Source organism: Symphalangus syndactylus, chromosome 11, assembly GCF_028878055.3.
Source record: "Symphalangus syndactylus isolate Jambi chromosome 11, NHGRI_mSymSyn1-v2.1_pri, whole genome shotgun sequence".
NCBI lineage: Eukaryota > Metazoa > Chordata > Mammalia > Primates > Hylobatidae > Symphalangus > Symphalangus syndactylus.
The window spans coordinates 59,050,470-59,078,041 of NC_072433.2; the positions used below are offsets into that span (position 1 = coordinate 59,050,470).

The window sequence follows — 27,572 nt, forward strand, 5'->3', positions numbered from 1 at the left end:
CTTTCAAAACAGAGTTTCACTCTGTTGCCCAGGCTGGAGTGCAGTGGCACAATCTCGGCTCACTGCAACCTCCAACTCCCAGGTTCAGATTCTCCTGCCTCAGCCTCCCAAGTAGCTGGGATTACAGGCACATGCCATCACACCCAGCTAATTTTTGTATTTTTAGTAGGGACGGGGTCTCACCATGTTGGCCCAGCTGGTCTTGAATTCCTGACCTCAAATGATCCACGTGCCTCAGTCTCCCAAAGTGCTAGGATTACCCATGTGAGCCACAGCACTTGGCCAGTCCTAGTCATTTCTAATATAGCATTTGTCCCAGGCAAAAGCATCTCAGACAAGTGTCCCAGTTTAGATGCAACATTATATGGCATATAGCACCTTCAACAACTTTTGTTATATGATGACATACAGTTGGTTTATGGGGGGACAAATCAGTATAACGTGAAGTTAACTTTAAACAAAACATATTTAGTATATGATAGTAAAGTCATCACTAGAATGAATATAACATATTGAGATAACTGCTTTTACTCTTTTAGAATAAAAAAGGAGAAACCAAAATTATATTTTATCTATTGTGCAATATAAAATAAAATACTGCACAATGGGAAGAATACTAGAACTAGAGTCAAAAGGCCTGTTTAAATCCCAGCTGTGTCACTTGATAGAGAATATAAACTTCCGTAAGTTACTGAATCTGTTTCAACCACAGCCTTCTCACTTGAGAAATGAAGAAGTCAGAATGCTGGCTGATCTCTATCTAAAGTCATAGTCCAGCTCTAAATATTCAATGATTCAATGATTCCGGCCTCCAAAATATTTTTTCAGACTAGACAAGCTGAGTTCTACCGGTCTAGACCAGTACTGGCAGATTTTTTTTTACAACTGCAAAATGTAACAGCATCTTCTCTCCCCAAACTCCTATTTCTGCTCAGACTTCTATTCTGTTCAGAGGTTGGGTCAAACTCTCATTCACCCATGATGAAGATTCCTATGTATTTTTGACTTCTCTGACACCTAATCAGCTGTCAAATCCCAGATTCTCACTTCCTCAGTATTTTATACACTCATCTTTTTTTTTTTCCTTTCTCTCTGTTTTTGCTTTGAGACAGGGTTTCACTCTGTTGCCCAGGCTGGAATGCAGTGGCACAAACTCAGCTCACTGAAGCCTCAAATTGCTGGGCTCAAGCAAACCTCCCACCTCAGCCTCCCAAGTAGCTGGGACTACAGGTGCATACCACCACATCCAGCTAATTTTTAAAAATTCTTTTGTAGAGGCAGAGTCTTATCATGTTGCACAGGCTGGTCTCAAACTCCTGGGCTCAATCCTCCTGCCTTGGCCTCCCAAAGTGCTGGGATTACAGGCGTTAGCCACTAGGTCCAGCCTCACTCACCTCTTTTTGCCACCACTTCAATTCAGGCCTCCATTGCTTCTTGCCTAGATCACTAGTTTTCTCCCATAAATACACCTGGTTAGTAATCCCAGACCAGAAGATTATTCTATCACATCAGTACCCAACAGAAAGCATGCAATAGCTCCCATACCTAAAAATTTATGCACAAGTTCCTCGACCTGACATTCAAGAACCTCTATATCTGGCCTCAACCAGTTTGCTACAAATACCTTATATAACCTGAACTACCCACTGCAATATCAAAATCTCCTGTACTTTCTGGATTTTTGTGTCCTTACTTCTGTTGTTGTTCTTACAATGCCCTTTTATCTGCCTTTCAAAATTGATTCCATTCTTCAAAGTTCAGTTCTAATGGTAATCGCCCCCACGTAGATATTATGGCTCCCATGATACTAACATAATGTGACAATTTTAATGGCCAACTGTGAATTTTAAAAGACAGTTTACCTATGATAGTAAACTAAATTTATTAGTAGTGCCAATGTTGTTTAACTGGCACTGGCTACTAGGGACCCTGTCTTGAGGATCTGCAGCTTAGCAGAGGAAAAGGAGAATGGCAACACATCTTTGACATTCAGAAACCAGAGCTTCCAAATTGAGGATCTACATAATGGGGTCTAGGCTTCCATGTTATTAAAAGATTATTTTTTTCTTTTTTCAGATAGAGTTTCACTCTGTCGAGTAGGCTGGAGTGCAGTGGCACGATCTCGGCTCTCCACCTCCAGGGTTCAAGAGATTCTCCTGCCTCAGCCTCCCAGGCAGCTGGGATTACAGGCGCATGCTACCACGCCCAACTAATTTTTGTATTTTTAGTAAAAATGGGGTTTCACTATGCCAGGCTGGTCTCGAACTCCTGACCTCAAGCAATCCACCCGCCTTGGCCTCCCAAAGTGCTGGGATTACAGGCGTGAGCCACAGCACTTGGCCAAAAGATGTTTAAATTAACTCAACATCTAAAAGTTCGGAGGCTTTCACGTTACAATTCCTAATGAAGATCTAGAGCAGTGGTTCTCAGCCAGGGTCGATTTTGCGCCACTCCCAGGGACATCTAGCAATATCTGGAAGCATTTTTGATTGTCACAACTGGACAGGGAGTGCTACTGCAGATGCTGAACATCCTGTGATGCACAGAACAACTCTCACAATAATAAATTATCTGGTCCAAAATGTCAAGTGTCCAGATTAAAAAACTGATCTAGAAGTATTGCATGCATCTGTGGGTTCCGCCTACCAAAAGAAATTTTCAAATTTTTCAAGTTCGAAGCCTAAAAAGTTACTCCAATTACCAGTGATATGGTCTCCTCCAAGTTACTTAACCTCTTTATACCTCAAATGCTTCATCTGCAAAACGGAGATAATACTACCACCTACCTCACAGGGTTTTTCAAGGATCAGATGAGTCCATGTAAAATCTTAGGAAAAGTGTGCCAGGCACATAGTAAGCAATCAATAAATTTAACTACTTACATTCTTCCCTGGCTTAGTGCCCAGTCCCACAGTTGAAATATCGAAAATGCTCAAAAAATGGTTACTCAATGAATACAATGCCTTGATTTCCTGGGGAGAGCACTAATGGGTAAAGATAGATATATTCTTTTTTGTGAAAAAGGAAACACAGCTAGAGATGGAGATGAAGGAAGCATCTGCCCACCTAATCACCTCTCTCCTTCTTCAGAACACTTTTAACCTGCAAGAAAAGCTTCCCTCTCATTGGATCCTTAGTACACATTGCCTTACAATCTCTTTGATATTTGTTTTTCCTTTCATGCCTTCTGACCAACTGAATATTCTCAAGCACATGAATGGGATGGTATCTTTTGATTCCTACGTCATCTACCTAGTATTACTGTTATTTACGCATTTATGATAGTCTTTCTACTAGACTGTACATGCCCTCTGTGAACACGGACAGCACTTTACTCCTTTTTATGTAACCCAAAGGGCCTAACAGACCTCGGCAACTGGCTGGCCCACGCCGCTCGTTTGACAGATTCGACAGAGAGGCTAAGTGACTTGCCAAGAGTCAAGGTCATATTCCAAGTAGCAGAGCTGGAATTCAAACTCTGATAAATAGCCAACCCAGAGACTCGAGTTCTACCTAATATTAAAATTATACCTGTGGCACAGACAATTTTTAATTAAGTACTAGAGCACCTTCATAGGAATTATACTGATATTTACCTGACAAAACAAAAATGGAAGGAGAAGTAGACCTCTAAGCTCTGTTCTGCTGATATTACACCTTAATGGCTCAATCTGTTTTCTTTAATGGTTTCATATCTTAACATTTCCTTACTAGATTTTGACAAAATTTATGTAAATATACCACAAAAAGTCAGTGATGTCAGACTTAATTTCCTTTAAATGATCCCATAATTATTTTGAGTAACAGAGAATCCCTTACTGGGTAAACCAATGATGCCTATCCTTCACCATCTGAACACATTCTTTAACGATCACCTGAACAGATTAGTATCTTATAAAACTCAATAGGCCAGCAATCTGGAACAATTCTACACGGTACAAAATATTCAGAAGATTTGAAATGTGAGTGTTAAAAACCCCAACGTAAACCTAAAACCCGCAATCATCAAGAGCAAACTACATTAAAACCTGAGATAGGAGAAATTTTATTTTATTTTCAACAAGTGAAAAAAAAAGAAAAAAAATAAAGCTATTCACGGATTTGGTTAATTGGCTAAGTTTCCCTGAGTGTCCCAATATGATGTAAAAGAAAAAGGTGAATAAGAAAGGAAAAGACGGTAGGAAAGAAAATGAATGTGAAAAGGAGTTAAATACAGTACAATTCCTTGATGCTTATGCAATTACAGCTCAATGAAGCTAAATATTTCCATGCCATAAAGACATCGTTTAAAAAAACAAACAAAAAATTCTCCCTTCGCGGTGATGCAAAAACAGCAGGGCCCAACAGGAATGATAACCTCTTCTGGAGAAAAGATTTTTAATTATTTTACCAGCTGATGAAAGGAGCACACACCGAACATGGACAGAAATGGAGTTTCAAAGGAAAACAAAACGCAGCTTATACTTGGTAAAGTTCAAGGACAAAACTGCTTCCAATGCAACAGAATCCGCCTGACTACAATGTATGGGGGGGGGGGAGAAAATGCGAACACATAGTATCTTTTTATAAAAGCAACAATTTGAGCTACAAAGTAATAACGGGGAAGCCAAAACAGTTTGACAGCCCGCCATAAGGGCCGCCTCAATCATGAGTCACACAATGCCTGCAACCATTTACAACAGTAATTAATGCACAAGTCCCCTAATTAAATTCTAAAAGGGTGAGAATGCTTTAACTAAGTTTACAAGAACTGCTTTGCGCTTTTTTTTTTTTTTTTTTAAAGAAAGAAACACACGCGTAATTACGTATCTCCCCGCAATCCCTCCAGTATTCCCCCAGGCCGCTTCTCCCGAATGTCTGCTCTCCGGGTGCGGAAGAAAACGTCACGGGAGAACTTCTCAACCCAGAAAGGGCGAATCGGAGTAGAAATATACGATTATCGTGGGACGGGAGATGGAAAGCTCGCCCATCTTACCTGCTAAGATTTCTTTCTACGTCTTTGGTAGCTTTAGCTTCCAATTCTCTGAAACAAAAAACAAAAACAAAAACAAAACAAAAACACACACAAAAACGAGATGCGCGTGAAAACGGAGCTGCTGCGGCAGAGGCTCGCGCCGGGGCCGGATGGGGGAGGGGAGAGGACGGGGGGAGGGGGACTCACAAAGCTGCGGGGCTGCAGCCCGGACTGCGGTCCCGCGGCGCGGGCGAGGCGCAACCTCGGCCCGGCCCCCGCGGCGCGGCGCGGCGCGGCGCAGCGAGGCTCCCCCGGGCCGCCCGCCCGGCCTCCGCAGCAACACAGCCTGCGCCCTCCCGCCGAGGCCCGAAGTCTCGGGGACGCCCGGCGCCGCCGCCTCTGCCGCCGCCGTCGCCGCGGTTGCGGGCCCTGCGGCAGCGCCCGCGGCTCCTCCCGCCCGGAGGGAGGCCCTTGTTCCGCTCACCTCATGTGTGTAAAGTGCACGAGCAAGTGGGGCGCGGCGAAGGAGGCTCGCGAGCCTCAAGCCCTCCGCAGCGCCGCGGGGAGAGGCCCGAGCCGCTGCACCAGCGCCATTTTCTACACCGACCCGCTGCCGCCGCCGCCGCCGCCGCCGCCGCCGCCGACACCACCGCCGCCGCAGGCCCCAGACCGGAAGTGAATGCCCCACTCGGCAACCCCTTCCGGGGGCGCCGCGGCCACTGGCCCCCAAGATGGAGGCCCTAGCAACTGGACCCGCAGACTGGGCAGGTCCTTGGCAACCGCCCCGGCGTGTCACGCTGCACCCGGCCGGACCTCCTTGGAGGTCACAGCCTGCGAGGCACCCTGCGGAGTGGCGGGGGGGGGGGGGCCTGCGGAGTGGCTGGGGGGGGGGGGCCTGCGGAGCCCCGAGCCCAACCTTTTTCGGTGCGGTCTGACCGAGGAGGGGAGTCCCTCCCCTCTTCCTCCTTCTTTGCTGCGACACAAGTTTCCTACCCTCCGCCCGGCCCCTCCCCCACTGACACACGCCAAAAAAAACAAAAAAAATTGCCTAAAACGCAAATTCTACCCCAACCGCAGCCTGATGAGCCCGCGCGGCTTTTGAATTCAGCCACTTCTAATTATTTTTGACCTTGGGCCAGTTATTTAACCTGTTTCTCTGTTCCTCTTCAGGTAAAGAATGCATACCTGAGGCGGGTTGTGAGGCTTAAAAGCGATTTTTATCCACCGACCTTTGACTCAGCGGTTCCACCTGCACGGATTTTCTGCTCAAGAAATAATTCTGGGTATCTGCAAATATTTCACCATCGAGATACTAAGCTGTGGTATTGATGATGGTGAAAAATTGTAAACAGCCAAAATGTCCAGCGCTACTAGATGGCTTCAAAAACAGCTGCTGGCATGTATTAGGACACTGTAAAAATGATGTGGAGGAATAATCCCGGCATGGGGGAAATGGTTGCGATAGCATAAATGAAAAAGCAGGTTCCAACGTAGCTCACACAGTAAGAAACATCTTAGTGTAGACACAGATATGTACATGTAGATACACGAAGATATGTATATATGTAGACACAGATGCATATGTGCACATTAAAAGTATACATACATACCCACATGTAGATAGAATAAGACATATCTGCAGGTAGATACAACAATATACATACATGTAGATGCAGTAGGATACATATTTTCACTTGCGTGTGTTCTTTCCAACCTCTCATCATGCTTTTTCTTCTAATTTAAAGATAATTCCTCCTCTGTGCTTAAAATCTATAACCTTTACTTTCTCAGAAACCCCACTCTGTGGATCATCCCGTTCTCCTTTTTCTAACCTAAGTCCTTCAACTGGCTTTATTTTTTTAATTTTTTTATTATATTATTATTATTTTTAGGCAGAGTCTCGCTCTGTCTCCCAGGCTGGAGTGCAGTGGCGCGATCTCCGTTCACCGCAACCTCTGCCTCCCGAGTTCAAGCAATTCTCCTGCCTTAGCCTCCCGAGTAGCTGGGATTACAGACGCGCACCACTGCGCCCAGCTATTTTTGTAGCTATTTTTAGTAATGACGGGGTTTTGTCATGTTGGCCAGGCTGGTCTTGAACTCTTGACCTCAGGTGATTGCCCGTCTCGGCCTCCCAAGGTGTTGGGATTACAGGCGTGAGCCACTGCGCCCAGTCTCAACTGGCTTTACAACATGCTTGAATCTCTCCCATTAAAAACAAACAAAACTTCCCTAGACATGTTGGGTTTCTGTCCTCTCCGAGAGGATAAGCTAGTGAATGAATGCACAGAAAGTCATGAAACATATGCACCAAAATGTTAACTGATTATGACTTTTTTCATTTTCTTCTTTTAGTGTATCTGTTTTTTTTCTTTTTTGCGATGAGCATATAAAAACACTTTTTTGAAAAAAAAAAATCAGGCTTACAAAATATAAAACGTAGTGGGCACCGAATAAATGCTAGTGACTTTCCTTTTCCTGCTATCATCCCTGAGGTTCACTTACCTACACACATATTTGTTTTTCTTTCATAATCCTTTCTACTTAAAATGTTTAAAAAGTTACTATGGTATTTCATTAGGAGTTTAAAAATATGAACATATACGTATGGCACAATATGCTTTCATACCAGGTTTAGGAATAATTTTTCACAACAACATAAGGCAATGAAAACAGTCATATTTATCAACATTTGCACAGCTGTTAAGATTGGCTGATATTTTATTAGACTTTTTTAGGTTTTAATAACTCAGTGATTCTTAATTGAGACAATGTTGCCCCCATCCCTACCCCTGAGGACATTTAGCAATGAACTTTTTGGTTGTCACACTGGATGCTACTGATTGGTATCTGATAGCTACGGACCAGGGATTCTGCTAAATATTCTGTGATGCATAGGACAGTCCCGTACAACACTGGAGTATCTGAACCAAAATGCCAATAGCACCAAGGTTGAGAAAGCCTGGAACTAATTCCCAGCTCCAGAGAAGCTAATAAGATGTGATTTCTTGGTGGGGTGATTTTTACCCACCACCGCGCGGTGGCTCATGCCTGTAATCCCAGCACTTTGGGAGGCCAAAGTGGGCGGATCATCTGAGCTCAGGAGTTTGAGACTAGCCTGGCCAACATGATGAAACCCGGCCTCTACTAAAAATAAAAAATTAGCCAGGCATAGTGGCACATGCCTGTAATCCCAGCTAATCAGGAGGCTGAGGCAGGAGAATCGCTTGAACCCAGGAGGCGGAGGTTGCAGTGAGCCGAGATCACGCCATTGCACTCTAGCCTGGGCAACATGGAAAAAAAAAAAAAAAAGATGTGATTTCCAGAAGGTTTGTCGACAGTGATTGGACATCCCATCTGAGCCCTCCTGGGCTGCAGCGTAGAGTGTTCTATATGAGGTCATGCTAGTCACTTTTAAATTATCTCTTACTTAAACTTGGTGCATACATTGAAGAAAAATGACAATATAAGATCAGCACTGATTCCTTATGTGGGACCCTCTAAGGGATCTTTTCCTGTTACCATCTTTTCTTTTTACTAAATAATCATTCTCTCTACTGAATATTTCCCATCACCACACAAACTCTAGTAACTTTCATTAAAAAGCAAAAAGCCCAAAACTCCCTTGATGCGTCATTCCTCTCCAGCTCCATTTTTCTGCTCTTGTTCCCAACAATGCTTTCTTGGGAAAGTGTTCCACACAAGCACCTTCCACTGGCTCTCCTCCTTCTCCCAGCTCTCTTTAACCTGATATCCCCATCCCTCCTCCAAAACTGCTCTTATGAAGGTCGCAAGTGACTTTGAGAGTGCCAAACTCAATGGAAACATGTCTGTCCTCATCTTGATTTACTTCTTAGCTACATTTGCCACAACCTAACACTCCCACCTTCTTAAGAGAATCTCTTTGCTAGGCCATCTTGACAGTATATTCTTCTGGAGTTCTTTTTACCTCTCTAGCCATTGTTTTTTTGGTATCTTTTGCTAACATCTTCTGTTTTATATCAAATAAATGTTGGAGATCTCCCCATTCCCAAGGCTTTGTTCCAGACTTCTGTTCTTTCACCTTCTCTACTCTCTCTTTAGGATGGGTAATCTTGTTTATTCTCTTGTATTTAAGTACTCTCTGAATGCAGATGACTCTCAAATTTAAACCTTAACCGTTGTCTCACCTGTGTACCCCTGAATGCCAAAATGACAATTCACTCACACAATATTTATTGAGCACCTACTATGTGCCAGGCACTGTGTTAGGACTGTCTTCTCTGGTTCTTGTGTGGAACTACTGTGGTGGATTAAGACTAGGAAGGCAGACAGATTTGTTTGTTGTTGTTGTTGTTGTTGTTGTTGTTTTTTTAGAGATAGTCTCGCTCTGTCACCCAGGCTGGAGTGCAGTGGTATGATCTCGGCTCACTGCAACCTCCGCCTCCTGGGTTCAACCGATTCCCTTGCTTCAGCCTCTCCAGCAGCTAGGATTACAGACGTGTGCCACTACACCCGGCTAATTTCTGTATTTTTAGTAGAGAGCGGGTTTCACCATGTTGGCCAGGCTGGTCTCGAACTCCTGACCTCAAGTGACTCACCCGCCTCGGCCTCCCAAAGTGCTGGGATTATAGGCATGAGCCACCGTGCCCGGCTGATTTTTTTTTTTTCTTAAGCAAACAAAAAGTGTATAATTACAAACTATGGCAAGTGCAAGAAGGATAGGAATGTTGCTCTAAGAAAGTGTGAAACAAAGGAAAACAACATTGATTATGCAACAAAGAATGTTTCTTTGAAAATGTAAAGCTTCACCTGAGAATGGAGAGAGGAGCTGGGGAGGGGGAGAGGAGGGGTCTCAGGCTGGAGGGTTACATTTATGGTTACATTTGTGGGTTATCAGTGCGGAGGGAAACAGGCTTCATATTGTGTTTGGCTTTAAATCTGCCAGACCAAGGCAAATGGATTGCTGGAGCTCAGGAGTTCGAGACTAGCCTGGGCAACATGGCAAAACCCCATCTCTACTAAAAATACAAAAATTAGCCAGGTGTGGTGGTGTGCATCTGTAATCCCAGCTACTCAGGAGGCTGAGGTGGGAGGATTGCTTGAGCCTGGGGCGGGGTGTAGGTTGCAGTAAGCCAAGATAATGCTACTGCACTCCAGTCTGGGTGACAGAGTGAGACCTTTTCTCAATAAATAAATAAATGAATCTGCTAGTGTTGTCGTTTTCATTTTACTTGCATCAATCCATTAGGAACGGAACCAGAAACAAGGTTCTATAAAGAGAAACAGGCTGTACAAATTTAATTTTAAATAAGCCCTTTTTCTCCATTTGTCTTTGTTGCTGTGGCTTTTGAAGTTATCAGGACATAAATGTTCTCTAACTTCTCCTTCTCTTACTGAGAAGGGCAAATGATGAGCTTAATACTTTGGAAATTATGTACTTGAAAGAAAAGATTTTGTTTTCCTCCCAAGGCTTTACCAAATACCATTGTGAGATATAAAAGTATTTTTTTAGGCAAGGCTCGTGCATAATATTTTTAAATTTCTAAATTTTTTCACAATAATGTATAAATATGAATGTGGATTTGAGTTCCTGGAGAGAATTTGTTTATTTATTTTAACAAGGTCTTGCTCTGTCGCCCTGGCTGGAGTGCGGTGACACGATCTCGGCTCACTGCAACCTCCACCTCCTGGGCTCAAGCGATCCTCTCACTTCAGCCTCAAGTAGCTGGGACTACAGCCACAAGCCACTGCACCTGGCTACTTTTTGTATTTTTTGTAGAGATGGAGTTTCACCATGTTGCCCAGGCTGGTCTCGAACTCCTGAGCTCAGGTGATCCACCTGCCTCGGCCTCCCAAAGTGCTGGGATTACAGGTGTGAGCCACCATGCACAGCCAAGTGTAATTATCTTATTTAACTAAAATGTATTTGAAAGTTAATATATGCCAGTCAGGCTCTGTTCTAAGTGCTTCACAAATATTAATTAATTATTAATTGTAGCTTTCACATAGCCATGTGAGGTAGAAATATTATCCCCACTTTGCAGATGGGGGTAATTAACTTGCTCAATGTCATATTAAAATAGTAAATGATCAAACAAACCAACATACACTCAAGTGATTTGCTTCCAGAGCCTGCTATGTTACAGAACTGTTTTTCTGAACCATATTAGATCCTACACCCCTTTTGATAACAAATGTTTTATAACACCACCTCTTTCTATCCCAACGTGATAATCATGTCTTAATTTACCTAAGACATAATTTCACAATACATACATATTGACATCTCTGATATAAAAGAGAAATAAAAGTAACCATAATAAAATAAAATGTCTTTCATTATGTAAATGTTTGCAAATGGTCTACACTAGAAGATGCAGTGGGGTAGCTAGGTCTTGACACCTATGCGTACTATCACTGCTATAAATAGTCACAGCAGTGATGAATTGATTACTCACACATCAAGAACTGTAGTTATGTTGGAGACGTAATTTTTCTGGAATGGAGAACACCACTCAGTCAAGTTCTGAACAAATAGAAAACAGTTCTCTCTCAATTTATGTGATAATTGCATTACTGGAAATTTTGCAATAATTAAAATGGAATAACAAAAAAGTTAGATATTCAGATAGTTATAAACATCCCTTTTACCTATGTGAATGTCCAGTGAGGGAGGAATTCCTCATTTTGTGGAATTAACTCTGTCCGGCATCCACAACTCCTAGCCACTGACTTTTTTTTTTTTTTTTTTGAGAGTCTTGCTCTGTCACCCAGTCTGGAGTGCAGTGGCACGTTCTTGGCTCACTGCAACCTTCACCTCCCGGGTTCAAGCGATTCTCCTGTCTCAGCCCCCCAAGTAGCTGAGATTACAAGCACATGCCACTACACCCGGCTAATTTTTGTATTTTTAGTAGAGACAGGGTTTCACCATGTTGTCCAGGCTCATCTTGAACCCCTGACCTCAGGTGATCCTCCTGCCTCAGCCTGCCAAAGTGCTGGGATTACAGGCATGAGCCACTGCACCCTGCCGCCACGGACTCTTAATAGCACACATCTCCCCTCAACCAAAAACACTTCAGTCATTTCCCCCAAACCCTCTGGGGAGTGGAGGTGAAATGTTACTTATTGAGAACCATTGCTGTGGAGGATGAGAAGAGCCAAGGAATGAATCCTGGAAAATCTGATACTGTTATGAAGAAACCAGCAAGGCAAGAGAGAAACAGCATGAGTGTGGCATAATGGGCCCATGTAATATCTCCTGGGTATTTCAGGCTGACATGTCAAAATTTAGCCTCCTCATTCCTCCCCTGACCCAACCAACATCCTATATGGACCTGACCCTTTCCCGGTTTCCCCCCAAGTCGGTAATAACACCACCAGTCACTTAGCTGCCCCAGCCAGAAACCTAAGCATTAGTTCTGACTCTTCCCTGCCTCTCATGCATCATGTATCAACAAGTCATCTGGTCTCTAATCTGCTTTCTTTGTCTTCTCTTCCTGTGTTTCTTCACTGCCATCCCGTAGAACACCCCGAAAACTCCAAAGATTCATTCTCTTTGCCTCTTTTTTGTTGTGGTGGTATAATTCGTATACAATAAAATCACACTTTATTTATTTAAGAGTTGTGGCTCACACCTGTAATCCCAGCACTTTGGGAGGCCGAGGCAGGTGGATCATTTGGGGTCAGGAGTTTAAGGCCAGCCTGGCCAACATGGTGAGACCCTGTCTCCACTAAAAATACAAAAATTAGCCAGGTGTGGTGGCGGGTGCCTGTAATCCCAGCTACTTGGGAGGCTGACGTAGAGAATCACTTGAACCCAGAAGGTGGAGGTTGCAGTGAGCCAAGATCATGCCACTGCACTCCAGCCTGGGTGACAGAGTGAGACTCTGTTTCTAAATAAATAAATAAATAAATAGTTGGAGTCTTGCTCTGTCACCCAATCTAGGGTGTAGTGGCATAATCATAGCTCATTGCTGCCTCAAACTCCCGGGCTCAAGTGATCCTCCCGTCTCAGCTTCCCAAGTAGCAAGAATGACAGGTATGTGTCACCACGCTCAGCTAATTTTTTATTACTTTTTATAGAGATGAGGTCTCGCTGTGTTGCTCAGGCTGGTCTTCAATGCCTGGCCTCTAGTGATCCTCCCACCTTGGCCTCCCAAAGCACTGGAGTTACAGGTATACTCACACTTTTAAAGTGAAAAATGTAATGCATTTTGACCAATAAATATACCCGTGTGGCCATTATCACAATCACTATATAGAACACTTTTATCACTCCAGAAAATTCCCTTGTGCCCCTTCTCAGTGACTCACCTGTTGTCCTCCCACACACACCTACCACCAGGAAACCATTTTTCTGATTCACATCACCACAAATCAGTGCTGTCTGTTTTAGATCCTCATATAAATGAAGTCATACTGTGTATATTCTTTTGGGCTTGACTTCTCTTGCTAAACGTGCCTGTGAGAGTCATTCATATGATTGCATGTATTAAGTTCATTCCTCTTTATTGCTGCCAAGTATTCTATTGAATGGATATACCACAGTTTGTTTACTCATCCTCTTGTTTTAAAATAATAATAATAGTTATTTTTATTCTCATTTTGATACAGGATCTCACTCTGTCACCCAGATTGTGGCGCAGTGGTGCCATCCGGCTCACTGTACTTCCACTTCCCAGGCTGAAACCATCTTCTCACCTTAGCCTCATGAGTAGCCGGGACCAAAGGCATGCACCACCAGGCCGGGGTAATTTTTGTACTTTTTGTAGAGATGGGGTTTTGCCACGTTGCCCAGGCTGGTCTCAAACTCCTGGGCTCAAGGGATCCACATACCTCAGCCTCCCAAAGTGCTGGGATTACAGGCATGAGCCACCGCACCCAGCCTCTTCCTCGTGTTAGTTAACATTTGGGTTGTTTCCAGTTTGGGGCTATTATGAGTAAATCTGGTATGAACAGTTCTTGTACAAGTCTATTTTTGTGGACAGTGGGCATGTGTTTCTATTTCTCTTGGATAAATACCCAGAAATAGAATTACTGGATCACAAGGTAAGTGTATATTTGACTATATAAGAAACTAGAAAACATGTGTAAAATGGTTGTACCCGGTTGCATCTCAACCTCATCAAGAGTTCTATTTGCTGCCCCTCCTCAGCAGCTTTGCAGATGTTCATTCTTAGCCTGTCAAAACCGTTGTCCATACAGCAGCCTTAATTCCTTTTTTTTTTTTTTTTGAGACAGTCTCGCTCTGTCACCCAGGCTAGAGTGTGGTGGTGTGATCTCGGCTCACTGGAGGCTCCGCCTCCCGGGTTCATGCCATTCTCCTGCCTCAGCTTCCTGAGTGGCTGGGACTACAGGTGCACGCCACCATGCCCGGCTAATTTTTTTTTTTTTTTTTTTTTAGTAGAGACAGGGTTTCACTGTGTTAGCTAGGATGGTCTCGATCTCCTGACCTCGTGATCTGCCCGCCTCAGCCTCCCAAAGTGCTGGGATTACAGGCGTGAGCCACTGTGCCCAGCCCAGCCTTAATTCTTTTTCTTTTTTCTTTCTTTCTTTCTTTTTTTTGAGATGAAGTTTTGCTCTTCTTGCCCAGGCTGGAGTGCAATGGCATGATCTTGGCTCACTGCAACCTCCGCCTCCCAGCCACAAGCGATTCTCCCGCCTCAGCCTCCTGAGTAGCTGGGATTACAGGAGCCTGCCACCATGGTTGGCTAATTTTTTTGTATTTTTGGTAGAGACGGGGTTTCACCATGTTGGCCAGACTGGTCTCGAACTCCTGACCTCAGGTGATCCACTTGTCTTGGCCTCCCAAAGTGCTGTGATTATAGGCGTGAGCCACCACACCCGACCTCTTTTTCTTTTTTTGAGACAGGGTCTAGCTGTGTCACCCAGACGGGTGTGATCACAGCTCACTGCAGCCTCCAACTCCCAGGCTTAAGTGATCCTCCTGCCTCAGCCTCCTGAGTAGCTGGGACTACAGATGTGAGCTGCCATGGCTGGCTAATGTTTATTATTATTATTTGTAGACAGGGCCTTGTTATGTTGGCCAGAGTGGTAATTTTTCTGAAAAGGAAAGTTGGATCATCTTCTTTTCTGCTTAAAATAGTAGAAAGGATTTCCAGGGCTCTCGATTTAAAGCCTGATACCTTTAACATGTTCTATAACATCTCCCTGATGTTATCTTATAGTCCTTCTCTCTTGCCTACCATGCCTCAGACAAGCCTGCTCCTCCTAATCTTTCCCCTGTCAACCCAAATGTAACTTCCTCTGGACTTTCCTGACCAGCACCTGCCTTGACTCAAAAGGTCTCCCTCCCAGTTATATATTCTAAAGACATCCTCTACACCTTCATAGCATTCATCACATTTCTAATGAAATATTACTGTCGCTTGTTTAAATTTTTTTTTTTTTTGACATGGTCTCACTCTGTTGCCGGAGCTCGAGTGCAATGGTGCAATTATAGCTCACTGCAGCCTTGAACTCCTGGACTCAAGTGATCCTCCTGCCCCAACCTCCTCAATTGCTGGGACTACAGACTCACACCACAACACTCAACTAATTTTCGTTTATTTTTTATTTTTAAAATTTTTTTGAGATAGGGTCTCATTCTGTTACCCAGGCTAGAGTACAGTGGCATGATTGCAGCTCACTGCAACCTCTGCCTCCCAGGTTCAAGTGATTCTCACGCCTCAGCCTCCTGAGTAGCTGGGATTACAGAGACCTGCCACCACGCCCGGCTAATTTTTATATTTTTAGTAGAGATGGGGCTTCACTATGTTGGCCAGGCTGGTCTTGAACTCCTGACCTCAGGTGATCTACCCACCTCCCAAAGTGTTGGGATTACAAGCGTGAGCCAGCAAGCCCGGCACCAACTAATTTTTAAAAATTTTTGTGGAGATGGGATCTCCCTACATTGCCCAGTCTCAAACTCCTGAACTCCTGAGCCTAAATGATCCTCACCTTGGCCTCCCAAAGTGCTACGATTACAAATGTCTGCCACTGCCCCTGGCTTTGTTTAATCTTTGGTACTCCGATTTTTTTGTAAGCGCCAGGAGAGCAAAGGCCGTATCTGCCTGGTCATCAGTACATCTCCACCTCTAGCACAATGCCTAGTACATATTAGGCCCTCAATAATGCTTATTAAATTAATAAATAATTTTCCATAGTCTGCTTATCTCTTTTTTTTTTACTTTTTCTTTTTTTTTTTTTTTTTTTTTTTTTTTTGAGACAGAGTCTCGCTCTGTCGCCCGGGCTGGAGTGCAGTGGCGCAATCTCGGCTCACTGCAAGCTCCGCCTCCCGGGTTCACGCCATTCTCCTGCCTCAGCCTCCGAGTAGCTGGGACTACAGGCGCCCGCCACCGCGCCCGGCTAATTTTTTTGTATTTTTTAGTAGAGACGGGGTTTCACCGTGGTCTCGATCTCCTGACCTCGTGATCCGCCCGCCTCGGCCTCCCAAAGTGCTGGGATTACAAGCGTGAGCCACCGCGCCCGGCTTCTTTTTTTTTTTTTTGAGACAGAGTCTTGCTCTGTCGCCCAGCCTGGAGTGCAGTGGTGCGATCTTGGCTCACTGCAACCTCCGCCTCCCGGGTTCAAGCAATTCTCCTGCCTCAGCCTCCTGAGTAGCTGGGATTACAGGCGCCCACCACCATGCCCGGCTAATTTTTGTATTTTTAGTAGAGACACGGTTTCACCATATTGGACAGGCTGGTCTTGAACTCCTGACCTCAGGTGATCCACCCACCTCAGCCTCCCAAAGTGCTGAGATTACAGGCGTGAGCTACTGCACCTGGCCTGCTTATCTCTCTCAATCCAGAAATCCACATCACCACCAAAGAGGTCTTTCTAACTAGTTAATCTGATAAGGTCCTGCTGGTGCTATGAACTCTTGAATGGCTACATTCTATAGAATTATATCTGAAACCCCGTGTGTAGCGTAATCTTTGGAGTTTTCGGGGTGTCCTATGGGATGGCAGTGAAGAAACACAGGAAGAGAAGACAAAGAAAGCAGATTAGAGACCAGATGACTTGTTGATACATGATGCATGAGAGGCAGGGAAGAGTCAGAACTAATGCTTAGGTTTCTGGCTGGGGCAGCTAAGTGACTGGTGGTGTTATTACCGACTTGGGGGAAAACTGGGAAAGGGTCAGGTCCATATAGGATGTTGGTTGGGTCAGGGGAGGAATGAGGAGGCTAAAGATTCTTCAAGAACTCTTGCTACCTAACCTGCCATATTTCTGACAATCCCTATATTGTGCTTCAGCAATAGTGAATTATTACTAGTTTATTGTGTTTTTCAAGGCCTCTATGACTTAAACATGTTATTTCCTCTGAATGGAAGTCCTCTCCTGTTATGTCTACCTAACAAACTCCTGCTTCAAAGCGCAGTTCAAATGCTACCTCCCTTGGTAAGCCTTCCCTGAAATGCTCTGGATCTCATAAGAACACAGATGTGAGTCAAGTACCAATAGTAATGTAGCTATCATTCCTACCCCCTCCTATTCAGGTGGAAACACAGCCCTCTGAAAAGAACGCCTTGAGCATTTAGGGCTGGAATCTCACATGCTCTCGTGAGATAACTCATTTTATCCAGGCACTGCCAGCAGAGAAGGCTTCTGGGAGTGGAGACTTGTCTGCTGCATTCAGTGTTTTATTCTCCAGTACATAGAGTAGTTCCTGGGAAGTATTAAGCTTGAAATTCATATTTGTTGAATACGAAGAATGAACGGGCGGGCCGTGGGGGCACATGCCTGTAGTCCCAGCACTTTGGGAGGCTGAGGTGGGCGGATCACCAGGGATCAGGAGTTCGAGACCAGCCTGGCCAACGTGGGAAACCCTGTCTCTACTAAAAATACTAAAAATACAAAATTAGCTGGGCATGGTGGCACGCGCCTGTAATCCAGCTACTTGGGAGGCTGAGGCAGGAGAATTGCTTGAACCCAGGAGATGGAGGTTGTAGTGAGCTGAGGTGGCACCATTGCACTCCAGCTTGGGTGACAGAGCGAAACTCCTTCTCAAAAAAAAAAAAAAAAAAGGTGAACCTTGTCTTTCTTCCAAGGAGTTAAATGACGTGACAACAAGTATCGTTGTTCTCCAGTTTCTTACCCTGTTTGCTAATATCATGACTGTCAGCAAGAATTGGATTCTCCTAGACTTCTGCATGGTCTCTGGGATCTCCCGGGTTTTGCTTTATCTGACGAATGCAAATAACATTCTTTCCATGATGCTCGGGCCTGCCACCAGATCCACCACAGGCACATTTATTGTTTCACTGAGGATAAAGTGGGTACTTCTGCCTCTTGTTAGGTCCTTTGGATATTCATTGCTAAAATAATCATTGGTTGCTTCCCTACTTTTTCTGATAATGGCGCCCAGCTTTTCCTTAGAGGCTGTCCTCCTTCGCTCTCAGTCTATGAATTTTGGTGGAGAAATGCTGCGTTAATCATTCTTATATTTAATGATTGTTATACCCACTGATTAAGTAGAGGATAACTTGAACATTAAAATAAATAATGAGGCCAGGTGCAGTGACTCATGCCTGTAGTCCTAGCTACTCGGGAGGCTGGTCAGAGAGGTTCACTTGAGTCCAGGAGATCAAGGCTGCAGGGAGCTGTGATGGCGCCACTGCACTCCAGCCCTGGGCAACATTGTGAGGCCCTGTCTCAATAAATAAATAAATAATAGCAATTATCACCATAACATAGGAAACTGTGTATCTATACAGACAGAAATAAATGTATTTATTTGTTAATCAGTTCATTTATTCATTCATTCAAATTTTCTTTTTTTCTTTTCTTTTTTTTTTTTTTTTTTTGAGATGGAGTCTCGCTCTGTCGCCAGGCTGGAGGCTGGAGTGCAGTGGCATGATCTCGGCTCACCGCAACCTCTGTCCCCGGGTTCAAGTGATCCTCCTGCCTCAGCCTCCCCGGTAGCTGGACTACAGGTGTGCACCACCATGCCCAGCTAATTTTTGGTATTTTTCGTAGAGACGGGGTTTCACCATGTTGGCCAGGATGGTCTCTATCTCTTGACCTTGTGATCTGCCCACCTCAGCCTCCCAAAGTGCTGGGATTACAGGTGTGAGCCACCGTGCCCAGACTTTTTTTCTTTTGAGAGAGGGTCTCACTTTGTCACCCAAACTGGAGTGCAGTGGTGTGAACATGGCAGCCTTGACAACCTCCTAGGTGCAAATGGCCCTTCTGCCTCAGCTCCCCAGGTAGCTGGGACTACAGGCGTGCACCATCACGCCCAGCTAATTTTTGTATTTTTTGTAGAGGCGGGTTTTCACCATGTTGCTCAGGCTTGTCTGAAACTCCTGGCCTCAAGTAATCCACCCGCCTCGGCCTCCCAAAGTGCTGGGATTCCAGGCGTGAGCCACTGCACCCAGCCCATTCATTATATGTTTGATGAGGAATAACAGCTTCTGTTTCCAGCCAACATGAAGTAACTGGAACTGTATTTACCCCTCCCTCCTGAAACAGCTAAAAATACAGACAAAATTTATGGAACAACTGTTTTCAAAACATTAGACATCAAGCAAAGGAGGACAGTGAGCCCCATGAGATGGGAAAGAAATGAGGTGGACCCAATGGTTGCCCTAGATTACTGCTTGAGGAGAGTTTCCAGGCACTGGTATGGTGGCACAGGAAGGGAAAACCCAAGCACAGTGGACTTCTTGAGTTGAAGCAACGTAGCTCGGTGTCTGGAGAGACCAAAGTGGCTAGAGTTTGCAGGTCAGAGTACCAAAGAGGAGAGAACCACACAGAGAACTCCAGAGATCTATGGATGGTCATACTTGGCTCTTTAGCTAAAAACTGTGTAGCACATGCATGCCATAAAACTACTCAAGGATGGGCCAGGCACAGTGGCTCATGCCTATAATCCTGGCACTTTGGGAGGCCAAGGTGGGCAGATCACTTAAGGCCAAGAGTTTGAGACCAGCCTGGCCAACATAGGGAAACCCCGTCTCTACTAAAAATACAAAAAAATTTAGCTGGGCTTGGTGGCATGCACCTGTAGTCCCAGCTACTCGGGAGGCAGAGGCAGAAGAATCACTTGAATCTGGGAGGTGGAGGTTGCAGTGAGCCAAGATCACGCCACTGCACTCCAGCCTGAGAGACAGAGTGAGACTCCATCTTAATTAAAAAAAAAGAAAAAAAAAAGAAACTACTCAAGAATGGAAAAGAACCACCCAAAATGATTAGAAGGAACAACATCTGGGACTCACAGAGAGCTTGAAATAGTTTTTGATCCCATCAGGCAGAGTAGAAAACCTTGTAATTCACAGACATTAGGTATAGTACTTAGGAGGGTTTTCCATCAGTGGTGGGACAAAGTTAACTCTTAACAGATGCTGCTCTAGTTGTGCTCAACAAAGCTTAAAAGGAATTTCTGGCCAGGTATGGTGGCTCATGCCTGTAATCACAGCAATTTGGGAGGCTGAGGCAGGAGCATCGCCTGAACTCAGAAGTTCAAGACCATCCTGGACAATAAAGTGAGATCTTGCCTCTACAAAAAATTAAAAAATAAAAATTTTAAAAGGAAGGGATTTCTAAAAGGTTCAATCTGCATTCAAGTAGTTAAGTGTATTCCAGAACAAATCTATAGAACATTTATATAAATATAAAAACTACAGAGGCCGAGGTGGGCAGATCACGAGGTCAGGAGATTGAGACCATCCTGGCTAACACGGTGAAACCCCGTCTCTACTAAAAATACAAAAACTTAACCAGGCATGGTGGCGGGCGCCTGTAGTCCCAGCTACTTGGGAGGCTGAGGCAGGAGAATGGCGTGAACCTGGGAGGTGGAGCTTGCAGTGAGCCGAGATCACACCACTGCACTCCAGCCTGGGTGACAGAGCAAGACTCCATCCCAGAAAAAAAAGAAAAAAAAACAAAAAACAAAAAACTACAATGTACCAGATAAGCAAAAAAGTAGGAAAATGTGATTGAAATGAGGAGAAAATTTTGCTATTTGAAACTGACCCAGAAATGACACAGGTGCTAAAATTAGAAGAAAAGGACATCAAAACAGTTATTAGAGCTGTATTTCATATATCCTAAAAGTTAAGGAGAGCCCTGAAAGATATTTTAGAAAGACAGACTTAAACTTCTGGAGGTAAAAACTACAATGTCTGAGAAGAAAAAAGCACAGAATTGGATAAGATTAACAGCAGGCCAGGCGCGGTGGCTCACGCCTGTAATCCCAGCACTTTGGGAGGCCAAGGCAGGTGGATCACAAGGTCAGGAGATCGAGACCATCCTGGCTAACATGGTGAAACCCCCCGTCTCTACTAAAAATACAAAAAAATTAGCTGGGCGTGGTGGTAGGCGCCTATAGTCCCAGCTACTCGGGAGGCTGAGGCAGGAGAATGGTGTGAACCCGGGAGGCAGAGCTTGCAGTGAGCCAAGACTGCGCCACTGCACTCCAGCCTGGGCGACAGAGTGAGACTCCGTCTCAAAAAAGAAAAAAAAAAAAAAAAGATTAACAGCAAATCAGGCACTGCAGAAGAAAAGATCAGTGAACCTGATGACATAGCAGAAGAAATTATCTAAAGCGAAGAAGATAGGGAAAAAAGCCCCAACATGAAATGAACAGATATCACCAGTGAGCTGTGGAACAACTTATATGGGTTTTAGGAGACCCTAAATGAGTGAACAAGGGACCGGAACAAGAATTTAAAGAAATAATAGTACAGTTTTCTCCAAGTTTCATGAAAACTATAAACCACAGATCCAACAATGTCAGCAAGCCCCAAACAGACACACACATACCCACACAATGTGAAGAAAATGACACCAAGGCACATCATAATTGAATCGTTTAAAAACAATGATTAATGGCCAAGTGCGCTGCCTTACACCTGTAATCCCAGCACTTTGGGAGGCTGAGGTGGGTGGATCACCTGAGGTGAGGAGTTCAAGACCAGCCTGGCCAACATGGTGAAACCCCATCTCTACTGAAAATACAAAAATTAGCCAGAGTTGTGGCACACACCTATAGTCCCAGCTACTCAGGAGGCTGAGGCAGGAGAATCACTTGAACCTGGGAAGTGGATGTTGCAGTAAGCCGAGATCATGCCACTGCACTCCAATATGGGTGACAGAGTGAGACTCTCTCAAAAAAAAATAAAATAAAACTAAACTAAAATAAAAACAGTGATTAAGAGAAAATCTTAAAAATAGCCAGAGACAAGGCATGTTATAGACCAAAGAGTAAAGGTAAGGATGACAGCAGACTTCCCGTTAGAAACACTGCAAGTGAGTAAACAATAGAGCAACATATTTCAAGCATTAAAAGAAAAAAAGGTGACATCTATATATATATATATATATATTTTTTTTAGACAGAGTCTCACTCTGTCACCCAGGCTGGAGTGCACTGGCATGATCTCTGCTCACTGCAACCTCTGCCTCCCAGGTTCAGGCGATTCTTGTGCTTCAGCCGTCTGAGTAGCTGGGACTACAGGTGCCTGCCACCATGCTCAGCTAATTTTTGTATTTTTAGTAGAGATGGGGTTTTGCCATGTTGCCCAGGCTGGTCTCAAACTCCTGGCCTCAAGTGATCCAGCCACCTTGGCCTCCCAAAGTGCCAGGACTACAGACATGAGCCGCTGCACCCAGCCGAGATTTTTTATTACCTGCAAAAGTACTTTCAAAATTGAAAATGAAATGTAGCCTCTTGGGCTGGCACAGTGGCCTACACCTGTAATGCCAACTCTTTGGGAGACTGAAATGGGAGGACTGCTTGAACCCAGGAGTTCAAGACCAACCTGGGCAACATAGCGAGACCCTCACCTCTACACACACACACACGTACACACACACACACACACACACACACATGCATGGTGGCACATAACTATGGCCCCAACTTCTCAAGAGGCTGAGCTGGGAGGACCCCTTGAGCCCAGGAGATTGAGGCTGCAGTTAGCCGTGTTTGTGCCACTGCTCTCTGGCCTGGGTGACAGAGCGAGACCCTGTCTCGAAACAAAATAAAACAGAACAGAAATAAAGATTCTTCAAGCATAGAGAATCTGAAGGAATGGTCACCAGCAGATTGTATTACCAACAAAAAGGGTAAAATGAACTTCTTCAGAGAGAAGGAAAATGATATGAGATGGAAATCTAGGTAAACATGAAAGAATGTTATCTACACAGGTAAATATGAAACATTTTTCTTATTATCTAAATGTCATTAAAGAGAATTGACTGTTTTAAACAAAAATAATACAAATGTACTGAGGAGTTTACAACATATACAGAGTTAAAATGTAAGACAATAACAGCACAAAAACTAGAACGAGAGAAATAGAAATCTTGTCATATGATCTATTTACCAAGCGGTATGCTATTGTTTAAGGGTAGACTATGATAAGCTGAGAATGCATATATAAGCCCCACCCCAACCAGCAAAATAACACAATATGTGTTACGGCAGCCGGGTGTGGTGGCTCATGCCTGTAATCTCAGCCCTTTGGGAAGCCGAGGCAGGAGGATCGCTTGAGCCCAGGATCGCTTGAGGTTGCAGTGGGCTGTGATCATGCTACTGCACTCCAGCCAGTCTCTCAAAAACAAAAAAGTTACAGTTAATAAACTAACAAAGGAATAAAACGGTATTGGGTAAGGATCCAGCTTCATTCTCCTGCACGTGGATATTTAGTTTTCGCAGGACCATTTGTTGAAAGATGTTTCCCCCCATTGAATGGTCTTGAAACTCTTCAAAGGAATAAAATTGAATCATAAAAATTACTGAACTAAAAATATTAAGAAAGAAGCCAGGCATAGTAGCTCATCCCTGTAATCCCAGCAATTTGGGAGGCTGAGGCAGGAGGATCGCTTGAGCCCAGGAGTTTGAGACCAGCCTGGACAACATAGTGTGATCCCATCTCTATTTTTAAAAATGATAAAATAAAATAAAAAGTATGCAGAAACAAAGAAAGGAAAATAGAAATGAAGAACAAATGGGACAAATAGACAACAATAGCCAGAACGTAAGTTTAAAGTCGGCTAAGTCACATACAATGAAAGGCCCATATAATGGGCTACTACTCAGCAATAAAAAAGGAACTATTTAAATACATAACATGGATGAATTTCAAAATAATAATATTGAGAGAAGGAACCCAGACTCCCCCAAAAGGACAGATTGCATGATTCAATTTATACAAAAGTCTAGAAAATGCAAATTATTCTATAGTCATAGAAGGAATGTCAGTGGTGCCTGGGGATGGGGAGATTGCAGGGGAACGGTGAGAGGAAAAGATTACAAAAAGGGAGGAAAATACTTTTGGGGATGATGGATATGTTTGTTTTCTTTATTGTGACGGTCGTTTCACAGCTTTCTCTATACATGTCAAAATTTATTAAATTACACGCTTTAAATATGTGACTCAATAAAGCTGCTTCAAAAAAAGTCTGATGAGGGCCAGGCACGGTGGCTCATGCCTGTAATCCCAGCAATTTGGGAGGCCACGGCGGGGTGATCATTTGAGATCAGGAGTTCGAGACCAGCCTGGCCAACCTGGTGAAACCCTATCTCTACTAAAAATACAAAAATTTGGCCGGGTGCAATGGCTCGCGCCTGTAATCCCAGAAGTTTGGGAGGCCGAGGCAGGCAGATCACGAGGTCAGGAGATTGAGACGATCCTGGCTAACACGGTGAAACCCAGTCTCTACTAAAAATACAAAAAATTTCCCTGGTGTGGTGGCCCATGCCTGTAGTCCCAGCTACTCGGGAGGCTAAGGCAGGAGAATCCCTTGAACCCGGGAGGTGGAGGTTGCAGTGAGCTGAGATCACACCACTGCACTCCAGCCTGGGCGGCAGAGCGAGATTCCATCTAAAAAAAAAAAAAAATTAGCCGGGCATGGTGGTGGGCGCCTGTAATCCCAGCTACTAAGGAGACTGAGGCAGGGAGAATCGCTTGAACCCAGGAGACAGAGGTTGCAGTAAGCTAAGATCGCACCAGCCTGGGTGACAGAGTGAGACTTCATCTCAAAAAAAAAAAAAAAAGTTTGATGAGAAACAAAAATAATATTTACGTAATTGCAAAACACCTCCCACAAAATGCTTCTAAATTAAACGGGAAAAACAGATACCACCTTAACTGAATGATCAAAGTGAATGTCATCAGGATTGGAACAAATGAAATCTAGCACTGCTTAGTAGGATGCAATAAGAAGAGCACAGCATTAGCCCTGTGCTGTTCCTGTCAAAGATGAAGAATTCTCACACAAACTACACTGCAGGACTACAGGCGTGCACCACAACATCTAGCCAATTTTTCTATTTTTTGTAGGGACGGCACCTTTCTATGTTGCCCAGGCTGGTCTTGAGCTCCTGGGCTCCAGTGATCCTCATGCCTCAGCCTCTCAAAGTGCTGGGACTACAGGTGTGAGCCACCATGCCATGCCTGGCCAACCATGAACTCTTATTTTGTTGAGGAAAAAAGTTATTTTTTCTGTGCTTTGAACTTTTTTGCTGGTTTGTGTTTACAATTTTTTTTTTTTTTTGAGATGATGAAGTTTCACTCTTGTTGCCCAGGCTAGAGTGCAATGGCACGATCTCGGCTCACTGCAACCTCCACCTTCTGGGTTCAAGGGATTCTCCTGAGTCCGCCTCCCGAGTAGCTGGGATTACAGGCATGTGCCACTGCGCCTGGCTAATTTTGTATTTTTAGTAGAGACGGTTTTTCCATGTTGGTCAGGCAGGTCTTGAACGCTCGACCTCAGGTGACCTGCCTGCCTCGGGCTCTCAAAGTGCTGGAATTACAGGTGTGAACCACTGCACCCAGCATATTTACACATTTAAAAAAAATTTATACCTTTGTTCATGTATTTAAGACACCTGTGACAGAGATTCATAGAAGTGGAATAGCTTTTTTTTTTTTTTTTGAGACAGGGTCTTTTAACCTTTTTAACTTTTTTTTTTTGAGACAGGGTCTTGTTCTGTTGCCCAGGCTGGCATGCAATACTGTTATCATAGCTCACTACAGTCTCAACCTCCTGGGCTCAAGTGATCCTCCTGCCTCAGTCTCCCGCATAGCAGGGACTACAGGCTTGTGCCACCATGCCCAGCTAATTTTTGTATTTTTGGTAGAGATGGGGTCTTTCTATGTTGCCCAGGCTGGACTGGAACTCCTGGCCTCTAAGTGATCCACCTACCTCAGCCTCCCAAAGTGCTAAGATTACAGTGTGAGCCACCAGGCCTGGCCAATATAAAGATTTTATTTATTTTTCCTCACTTAGCCTTGACCTGAAACTCAATGAACATTTTAAAATGTGATTAAAAATGTTAATTTGCCTTTCAAGGAGAGTGCGTCACTGCTGGTGGGAATGTAAATTAGTAAAACCACAATGGAAAACAGTATGGAGATTCCTTAAATTTAGAACTAAAAGTAGATCTACCATTTAATCCAGCAATCTCAATACTGGGTATCTACCCAAAGGAAAAGAAGCCATTATATGAAAAAGACACATCCGCACATTTTTGTTGTTGTTGTTTTTTTGAGACAGAGTTTCACTCTTGTTGCCCAGGCTGGAGTGCAATGGTGTGATCTCAGTTCACCACAACCTCCACCTCCTGGGTTCAAGCAATTCTCCTGCCTCAGCCTCCCTAGTAGCTGGGATTACAGGCATGCACCACCACGCCTGGCTAATTGTTGTATTTTTAGTAGAGACGGGGTTTCTCCTTGTTGGTCAGGCTGGTCTCGAACTCCTGACCTCAGGTGATCTGCCCGCCTCAGCCTCCCAAAGTGCTGGGATTACAGGCGTGAGCCACCGTGCCCAGCCGACACATGCACACGTATGTTTATTGCAGCACAATTCATAATTGCAAGGATATGGAACCAACATAAATGCCCATTGACCAATGAGTGGATGAAGAAAATATGGCATATGTGTATCATGGAATACTACTGAGTCATGAAGAGAAACAAAATAATGTCTTTTGCAGCAACTTGGATGGAACTGAAGGCCATTATTCTAAGTGAAGTAAGTCAGAAATGGAAAACCAAATACTGTATGTTCTGAATTGTAAATGGGAGCTAAGCTATGAGGACGCAAAAACATACAGAGCCATATAATGGACTGTGGGGACTCGAAGGGGGAGGTTGGAAGGTGAGTGAGAGATAAAAGACTACATATTGGGGACAGTGTACACTGTACACTGCTGGGGTGACGGGTGCACCAAAGTCTCAGAATTCACCGCTAAAGAACTCATCCATGTAACCAAAAACCACCTGTACCCCAAAAACTACTGAAAAAAGTTACAGTAACCAAAACCCCCGAAAACGAACAAAAACAAAGAGCGTTGTCAGTTTTCATCCTCACCAGCAATTTATGAAAGCACCTGCTTGCTCTCCTATCACTCATTGTGTTTTTCTTGTTTGTTTGTTTTGTTTTTTTTTTGGCAGAGTCTCACTCTGTTACCCAGGCTGCAGTGCAGTGGCACAATCTCTGCTCACTACAATCTCCACCTCCCAGACTCAAGCAGTCCTCCCACCTCAGCCTCCTGAGTAGCTGGGATTATAGGCACATGTCACCACGCCGGGCTAATTTTTGTATTTTTTGTAGAGACAGGGTTTCTACATGTTGGCCAGGCTGGTCTCGAACTCCTGGCCTCAAGCCATCTACCCACCTTGGC

The 27,572-nt window shown here is 44.2% G+C and overlaps 1 protein-coding gene across 24 annotated transcripts in view; it reads right to left on the reverse strand.

The window, feature by feature from the left end:
• Window positions 1-27,572, reverse strand: part of TNRC6A (trinucleotide repeat containing adaptor 6A) — a 218,559-nt gene that overhangs the window by 93,846 nt on the left and 97,141 nt on the right. For 13 of the 24 annotated variants that reach the window (XR_010114241.1, XM_063612042.1, XM_063612053.1 and 10 more), the window contains exon 3: window positions 4,976-5,023. The exons of 3 other annotated variants lie outside the window; for them this stretch is intronic. Coding sequence is in view for 19 of the 21 variants with exons in the window: in XM_063612042.1 (XP_063468112.1) it covers window positions 4,976-5,023 (48 nt within the window). In the remaining 2 variants the exon portion in view is untranslated. Of the gene's footprint in view, window positions 1-4,975; window positions 5,024-5,438; window positions 5,802-27,572 lie in introns of those variants that run through there. 8 more of the 24 variants (XM_063612058.1, XM_063612056.1, XM_063612054.1 and 5 more) reach the window with 2 other exon arrangements.